At 37.3% G+C, this 8,969-nt stretch overlaps 1 protein-coding gene across 1 annotated transcript in view; it reads left to right on the top strand.

Annotated features, from left to right (window-relative positions):
* Nucleotides 1-8,969, top strand: part of RALGAPB (Ral GTPase activating protein non-catalytic subunit beta) — a 129,270-nt gene that overhangs the window by 15,149 nt on the left and 105,152 nt on the right. Inside the window, exons 3-5 of the mRNA XM_042783584.1 lie at nt 779-942; nt 2,552-2,738; nt 5,860-5,991. Of these exons, the coding sequence (XP_042639518.1) occupies nt 779-942; nt 2,552-2,738; nt 5,860-5,991 (483 nt within the window). The remainder of the gene's footprint in view (nt 1-778; nt 943-2,551; nt 2,739-5,859; nt 5,992-8,969) is intronic.

Consider the following 8,969-nt stretch of genomic DNA (forward strand, 5'->3'; position numbering starts at 1 on the left):
AATACAATATTTGTCCTTTTGTGACTGACTTATTTCGCTCAGCATAATGTCCTCCAAGTTCATCCACGTTATGCGGTGTTTTGCAGATTCTACATTATTTAGCATTGCATAGTATTCCATTGTGTGAATGTAGATCCTGCAGAGTTTTAAAATTGTTGTTCTAGAGTATCTTGGGAAACTTTGGAACCCCCAGTTTGGGTTAAGTAGTCTTTTTTTACCAGAGCAACAGAAGCAGCAAGAGCTCATTTCTGAGGCAGTCTACACACGCCAATTATAGGGCCCCCTTAGGATATTCCCTTGGGCTTGTAGGTTCTCTAATAGATATCCGTCTCAGAGGGACTGTGAGTACCTTGAAACCACATGTAGAATTCTTGTGAAAGTATGTTTAAAAGAATTATAAAAGAATACAAAGGCTATTCTGCTTCATTGTGAGCAGCAGGAGTGGCTGTGGGTACTCATTCATTAGCAGAAACCTATATTGTGTACTCTCTATATGCACCAGGCTCATTTTGGACAGAAAATCCAGAGGTGAAGCATACATCCTAGTATTTCCCACTCTCCCTCAAGAGCATTCCACATTCTCCTAGGAGTGGCAGGTAGATCTCAGAGTACCAGACTGTCTGATGGAGAAGTAACAGCTTTACACTGAAGAGGATGCTCCTAGCCCTGTCTGCTGATGGAGCTTCATTGGGACCACTGCTTGCTGTATCTCTCAGTTGCTTATACTTAAGCCATCTCTCCTTAAAGCGTGTCAATGACATCTGTCTGTCTTCTTCAGACAGGAACAGGGCTCCAGTCAGATCCGACTATGCTTACAGGTCCTTCGAGCCATCCAGAAATTGGCCCGTGAGTCGTCCATCATGGCCCGAGAAACCTGGGAAGTCTTACTGTTGTTTCTTCTGCAGATTAATGACATACTTTTGGCTCCACCAACTATTCAAGGTTTGTTTATTTATTTTTTTTCTAATTTATTCCTGAGCTCCAAATACAGTTCACTTTTAAAGGCAGTGAGTGATAGACACATTGGGGATTTAAATTTGGCATTACAGGTGACAAGCCAAGGTTAGCAGTTCTTAGAATAGAAATCCTCAAAGGCACAATATGACTTTAGCACTAATGAAATTATTTTACCTTCAGTGGATGATTTTTACTAACATAGAGAGGAACTCAATAAATTAGCACACATTTGATAATTATAGGAACAGTAGCTTGTTTTGTATATTAAGGTAGAGCTGTACAACAAACAACTAATTAAATTAGAGCCTATAGATAATGCCTCGACTACAAAATAGTTATCAGAGTCGAGTCTGAAAACTTTGTAACAACAGTATATCTTCTGTTCAACAGAAACCTTCAAATCTTAAGGTGTCTTTCATGGAAGTATGACAGTATACTGCTTATTAAGTAGCCATAAATGCCTCTAATTTTAAAAGATTTTAGAGTGGATTTCAGAAGTCCTGGTTTGTGTGCTATAGCACAGTCTACACAAGTTAAAGGTTGCTATTCTGGTTCCAGGTTTCCCTTTTGCTTATTGATCTGTGTTTCCTCTTCACTAACATATATGTGAGTGTGCTTGTTCTCTTACACAGCAGTATCCAGGGAAATAGCTAAAAGGTTTCTTGGCATTTTAGTGTTGGAAGGGACTCCATAATAGGAATACCCTGTCTGATACTGCTAGAAGCTGTCAGTATTGATAGATCAGCTCTCTGCTTTATGCTTCCCCTGCCAAGGAACTCCACAACACAGGCAGGCAATTCAACCTCTTATAGGGGTCTTGTTGAAACGTTTTTACTCATTTGAAATACGCATCCTTAATAACTATCTGTTGGTCCTAGCTTTACCTTCTGTAGCAATGTAGAGTAAAGAGCACTGCTACTGTTCCTAGTTCCAGGGCTCAGATCAGAAGAACAGTTCTATTTTCATGGTTGAGGCTCTTGCCTAGCACCAGTCCTTTTGCTCCCTTCTTAGGGAGCCTCTCCTTCCCTTCATGGGTGGCTTTCAAACACTTGAAGTAATTTATAACAAAGTTTGGAGGTAGAAAGACCTGGGTACTTGTCCTGATTCTTTATTGGCTGCATGAACTTGGGTAAGTTACTTAAACCTCCTGAACTGGTGTCACCATCTTCAAAATAGGTATAATTAATTATTGGCAATAATATTATCAATATCTATCCTGCAGATTAATGTGAGGATAATATGAGGTCATGTGTATAAACTATGGGAACAGAAACTGACTCATAGTGGACACTCATTAGAGGCACTCATTGTTTTCCCCTCTCCCCTAAGTCCTCTATTTCCCTTGTTGGATGATTAAAATCTTCAATAAGAGCTGAGCAGGGCAACTTCAAAACTTTTAAAGTAATAATTTTCTCATGCATCCATGATTTCCTTTATAAGAATTCCTAAGCATAGTTCCTTATTTTTCCTGTTAAATGATTATTTGAAGGTCAAACTTGCAGTTATATTAATGTTTTGGCTCATTCTCCCAAGTTAAGTAAGTTCAGCTTTTAAAATAAGTATGCCAAAGATATGTTTTCTTTTTGTTGGTAAGGTGGCATTGCTGAGAATCTAGCAGAGAAGTTGATCGGTGTTCTCTTTGAGGTGTGGTTACTAGCTTGTACTCGGTGCTTCCCAACACCTCCTTATTGGAAAACAGCCAAGGAGATGGTGGCTAACTGGAGGCACCATCCAGCAGTGGTGGACCAGTGGAGCAAGGTGATCTGTGCGCTCACTTCAAGGTCAGTTACCATCTTTGACTTGCTTCCTTCGTCCATCTGACCTTAGGTAGCTTTCCTGTTATTCAGCGTCTTCGTAGGATTCGTGGAATATATCATAAAAAGCTTGCATCTGTTATTACTGTACTTGAGACAGCATAGAATTAGAACACTTTTTATTAGTTTGGCTAATTCCTGTCTGACACCTTTCAGAATAAGCAAGTGCCTTTGAGAAGTGAGTAAATTCTGTACTCTTCCCCCAAAAAATCCACCCTTATTCTGATTATTAAAATACACATGTTTATTATTGAAAAGCAAAACAAAACAACACAGAAAGGTATAAGAGAAAAAGTTAAGTTCATCAGAAATGCTACTGTATATATTTATGTATAATTTTACAAAAATGAGGCCATGCTACTTTATAACCAAAGTAGGTAGATTTTTATAATAATAATAGTTTTACCTTTTTTACCATTTATAAGTAGTGCCATCAATACACTACAAGTAAACTGTTAGGTTTTATTTTTTTCAGGCTTGTTTTTTTCATTTCAACCCTAAATATTTTAATATGTAACTCTAAAAGGTAGAATACTTTTTAAAACACAATCACATTGACAAATCGAAAACAAAATTGACAGTTCCTTAATATCAGTTATCCAGCCATGCTCAGATTTTCCCAAATATTTCAAAATATTTTTTTCTTTTTACAGTTGGTTCTGTTGAATTGGAATACAGACCAAGTTCTTGCGTTGTATTTAGTTACTATGTCTTTTAAGTCTATTTTAAACTATAGGTTCCCACTGTCATTTTTATTTTTTACAATTTTTTTTGTTGAAAGAACAGGGTTGTTTGTCCCATGGGGTGTTTCACATTCTGATTGTTCTGATTATGCATGCCCCTGTGTGTTCTTTACATGTTCCCCTGTCCTTTGTAAGCTGATAGTGAGATCTAGAGATTTGCTGTGATTCAGGTTTGATTTTTTTGGGGGGTGAAGGGGAACAGATACTTTATATGTGTTATTATAGGTGGTGGTATATATCAGAAGGTAAATTGGTCTTTTTTGGAGTTAATATCTTTGTCATTATTTAAACTAAAAAATTAAGCTTTAGAATATTCTGTGTATCATGGTGAACTTTAATATTATGAATTGACTTTTAATTAACATGTACTTTTCATCTTGATTATAAAAGCAATACATACTTATACAGTGAAATCAGAGAGAGATGAAACTCACTAAGACTGCCTCATTTTCCTGGGTCTCACCTCTGACAGAATGTAATCACCACATTTCTGTTACTCTCTATTTAGTGGAGAATATTTTAGTTTTCCTTCTCTGACAGGTTTCCATCTTACACAGGTCCGGCTTTCACAGGTTTTACTGTAGTAGAAAATTTGGAAGATATAGGAGGGAAATACCCATCACTTAGAGATAATTAACATTAACATTAATTTTTTTTTTTCATTTAGTTCTCTTTTTCAAAAACAGTTTAAGATTAATCTATATAGTAGTAGTATCTTCTGCTTTAATTTAGTGTCTTATGCCTTTTTTTAATTCTTAAATAGCTTTTAGAATCATATTTTTAATGACTAGTTTTTTGTTCTATAAATGGTCTATAATTCATTTAATGGTTTCCTGCTTTTTTAAAATTTGTGTTGTTTCTAATGTTTACTTTCAGGATAATGTTGATATAAATACTTTATACACGGTTTTTATGTGTATCCCTGATTATTTTAATAAGGTATAATCCTTAGATTTAAGGTAATTGTGTCAAAGTGCTTTAAATAGTTTTAATACATTTAAAATACTACTATTAAGTAATTTAATAGTTTAATGGAATTATTATTTTTTTAAATTTTGTTATTATACAGCACAGCATACACCAGCTCAACAGTTTCTGCATGTACAGCTCAGTGACAGTGATTACAGTCTTCAAGTTCTGTAACCATACTCACCCTTCTCCAAGTTGTTCCTCTCTCATTAGCATAAACTCACAGTCCCTTAAGGTTGTTATCTAATCTTTCAAGTTGCTGTTGTCACTTTGATCCCAAATAGATATTTCCTAAAAGAGCATAATGCTCTTTTACTAGTTAAGCTAAACTGTTGTTTGATTTTAAAAAGACTTCATTGAGTATTTTTCGTTTAAGTTTTTTTTTTTTTTAATTTTTATTGTGATTTGGATGAAAGTTTACAGAGCAAATTCACTTTCTATACAGCAGCTCACATATACTTTGTCTCATGAAGTTGACTGCAATTTCCCACAGTGCAACAGCTCCCCTCCTACTTCCTCCCTGTAATTACCTCTTTCTTGTGTCCTTTCCTCCCATGCACTCCTGCCCCCCAAGCTGTCTCCCCTGTGCATACACAGGCCTTCTATTCTCCCATGATTGATCTCTCCAGAGAATGTGTGTATCTATTATAAATGTTCAGCTCATCTGCCTGTTTTTTGTTTGGATGGAAGCCACAGGTGTGGATTCAATTCCAGACCTGAAGGGCAACTAGGGGCCATAGTCTCGGTGGTTCCATCAGTTTAGTTTAAGTTTTAAAGATTATTTCAAGGCAGTAGTTTCAGGGGTTCATCCAGCAGCTCCCTTGGCTCCAGAAAGTCTGGAGTCCATGCTTGCCTTGGATGGTAGTTTGCAAGCTTTTAAGACTCCAGGCATTACACAAAAACTGGGAGATAGAAGCACATAACCTGTTATTAGGCCACTTACCTGGGATATCTCATGGAACCATGACCCTAAACCTCTAAACCAAGGAACCAAATCCCATGAGGTATTTTGTTGTATATAAGCAGCCTTGGCAGCTATTCCCCACCCCACCCCTTTTTTTAAATCATTGTATTACTTTTTAAGATACACCATAAGTTCAAGCTCCAAAGATTCATGTGCAAAATTATATAGAAATTACTATAAATAAATTGTAGCTTAGTTGTGGTGAAGGAATTTGCAGTGGGATGAATCATTTTTTAAAAAATAAAGTAAAATTATTTCCCTCCCTTTCCAGTTTATCTATTTTATAAGCTAGAGTTTTTAAATATCTTGTTTACTTTAGTGAGGTACACGTTTCATCTGTTTTATCATATCTTAATACTTGAGCATATTTTTCTGTTCAGAAGTTAATGGTGTGCGTTTTTTTATTTTCTAGATTGCTGCGCTTTACATATGGTCCTTCATTTCCTCCATTTAAAGTTCCTGATGAGGATGCTAGTCTGATTCCTCCTGAAATGGATAATGAGTGTGTTGCACAGACATGGTTTCGCTTTTTGCATATGTTAAGGTACTGTTATTTTAGTATTTCATGTGCTATCTACCCAGTGAGTGTCTTAAGTGAGGAACCATGTTGTAATTTTCTTCTGGAGTTCAGAATGTGGATGCTGTGCACAACCCATCAAAGAGAGCCAAATTGGAGAACAAGCCATATCTGTATCATGTGCTTGCTGCTACCCTCAGCTGCTCTCAGTCTGTGCTCCAGGAGCATGTTCCCTGTAGTACACACTTGTTCCCTTGCCTGTTGCTGCAGCCTGTATGATATTTTGTCTCCCGGGACTCTGCCACATTCTCTGGGCACTACAGATTGCCCTCTTTCTCTCTTTGTCCATTAGTGATTCAGCAGTCCAGCTCTCAGGGCCTCTTTTCTAGCAGCATTGTTTAAAATTCCACAGAGCAATACAGCCCTGCTTCCTTACTGCTATCCTTTTCTTTATAATAATTCCACGTAGTTCAGTTCCATCACTTCCTGACTCTGTCTGTCCTATCCATGTGCTCTGTGGAGCTTTTTTTTTGTTATGAACTAAGTTTTGAATCTTAAACTTTTTCTTAGCTTATCTTTTAATTGTTTAATTTTTCCCTAAGGATGCTACTTTCTTTGCCACTTTTTCAACTAGTAGTTTGTCATTCCTCTTTACTCTTAGGATAATAATCCTTGCTGTCTTCTGTCAATTTCAGGCCATTTTTCCTTTTCTAGAGAGAGAGAACTTCTTCACAGTTCTAATGTTGACTGCTCACACTGTTACTGCTGTTACCTCTTCAAGTCTGATACTAACTCCTCTCCCTTGATGATCTGGCATCTGACTCTCATTCCCCTGGTTCTATGCTGGGGACTGCATTCTTTACTTTGTTGCCTTTTCTAATACTTTGGCCCCAATTGTTTGAGCTCCTTAATTCTAGTAACTTTCTTTTCCACTGTGCCTCAGCTGCCCAAGGGCACTTTCTGTCTTGTCATCCATTGCTTGGAACTGCTTTGCAATCCCATTTATATTAAATAATCCTTCCTTACCTTCAGTGTTTTGGAAAGTTTACTCTGAACATAATTTATTTTTTCAAATTTAAGATAACTTTAATTTTAAAAAACATAATTGTTTTATATACCAGTTTTTCAAAAATATACTGCCAGTTAATTATAAGACACTGCTAATTATTAGGCAAATCCTAATTCCAGAGATATTAAAATGTGACAGAATGTGAGTCTTAGACTTGATGATAATGTGGTATTTAAGATTTTCTGTTCAGTAGGTATTTTTTGTCCCATTGCCTTGAATTTGTTATTGTACAAATACCACACTGGCCCAAGTTTTAGACAAAAGTCTGTTACTTGCTTCCCATATAGGCAGGGGCATAGCAAGGATAATCTCTAAGTTGCACTTCAGTTTCAAGATAGTGGCAACATGTCTGCAGAAACACCTTCTACCATCTTGCCCAGCTGTCTCAGTCATGTACCTTTCATATGGTGGTGCTTTGGAATATTCTGTGCCTCATCTGGTGCCTCCTTGGACTTGCGCCTGGGGACAAGTCTCTTCTTTGATACTCGTCCCTTCCATTCCTCCGGATGTCTGTCATGCTTGAGGAAGGACAATGGGACATACTGGGTTAATAGAGGGAGCTCTGGTGGTGTAGCGCCTAAGGCATTTGACTGCTAACCAGAAGGCTGGTGATTCAAACCCACCAGCCACTCCTTGGAAGGAAGGTTGGGCAATCTACTTCCATAGTGATACTGCCTTGGAAAGGGTCACTTTGAGTCGGATCCGACTAGATGGCAGTGAGTTTGGGAGCTCTGGTGGCATAGTGCCTATGGCATTTGACTGCTAACCAGAAGGATGGTGGTTCAAACCCACCACCCACTTCTCAGAAGGAAGGTTGGACAATCTACTTCCGTAGAGATACCACCTCGGAAACCCTAGGAGGGGTCTCTGTGAGTCGGATCTGACTCAATGGCAGTGAGTTTTTTTTTTTTTTTTTTTTTAGGGTTAATAGAAACTGCTCAGTGGTGCTCCCTTTTATGTATTGCCCAGGGCATGTGTCATACCTTCTGATCCTTAGATAACCTCTGCACATAGGCTTCTTTGTCATTATTTTTTCCCCAGTTTTTACTGTGATTTGGGTGAAAGTTTATAGAGCAGATTCTTTTCCCATACAGCAGTTAATATACATTTTGTTTCATGACATTGACTACAATTCCCCACAGGGTAACAGCTCTTTTCCCACTTCCTCCTTATAGTTACCTCTTCCCTGTGTCCTCCTTTGCTGTGCATTCCTGCCCCCTGATCCTTGTCATTCTTCTGGTTTGACTAGCCTCATTTTCCTGTGTGTATATCAGTGTTTCTAAATTACTCTGTTTGACCTTTTTATGCCTTAGAGATATTGACCACTTTCCATTTTTTTTTTTTTTTCCGCAGTTTGTGCACCTTAGCTTCCAGTGATTTCAGTTGTTGTTATTGAAATTGTTTTTTTCTGTGATCAGTTCTCTTTCTTTTAAGATTAGGAAGTCTTTCTCTGTTCTTTGATCAGATATACTCTCTAATTTTGTTAACTTTGTAACATTTCTTTTTTGTACTCTAGACAGGATCTCTCTTTGAGTCTCATGTTTGTGCATAAATCTCTTCAATTACACTTGTACCAGATTCACACCTTTACTTCTTTTATCTTTATAATTGCCCTTGATATTTGGTAGGCCTAATGTCATTTTCCCCCTTTTCCTTTTCTTAGAATATTTTTTAGCTCTTCTTGTCCACTTAAGATTTCAGATGAATTTTAGTACCAATTTTTGAAGTTACAAAATGGAAGCAAACAAAAAATTCCTGCAAAACCTTTTGAGGTTTGGATTTTGTATTAATTAGAATAAGGCATATATTCTGCTTTAACAAATGAACCCTAATATCTCAGTGACTTAGCGTAGTATTGTTGTTGTTGTTGTTATTTGCCGTCGAGTCGGCCCCGACTCATAGCGACCCCTCCTTGGGTTTTCGAGGCAGTATCACT

Source organism: Orycteropus afer, unplaced genomic scaffold, assembly GCF_000298275.1.
Source record: "Orycteropus afer afer isolate SDZICR_OR568_19922 unplaced genomic scaffold, OryAfe1.0 scaffold00020, whole genome shotgun sequence".
Taxonomy (NCBI): Eukaryota; Metazoa; Chordata; class Mammalia; order Tubulidentata; family Orycteropodidae; genus Orycteropus; species Orycteropus afer.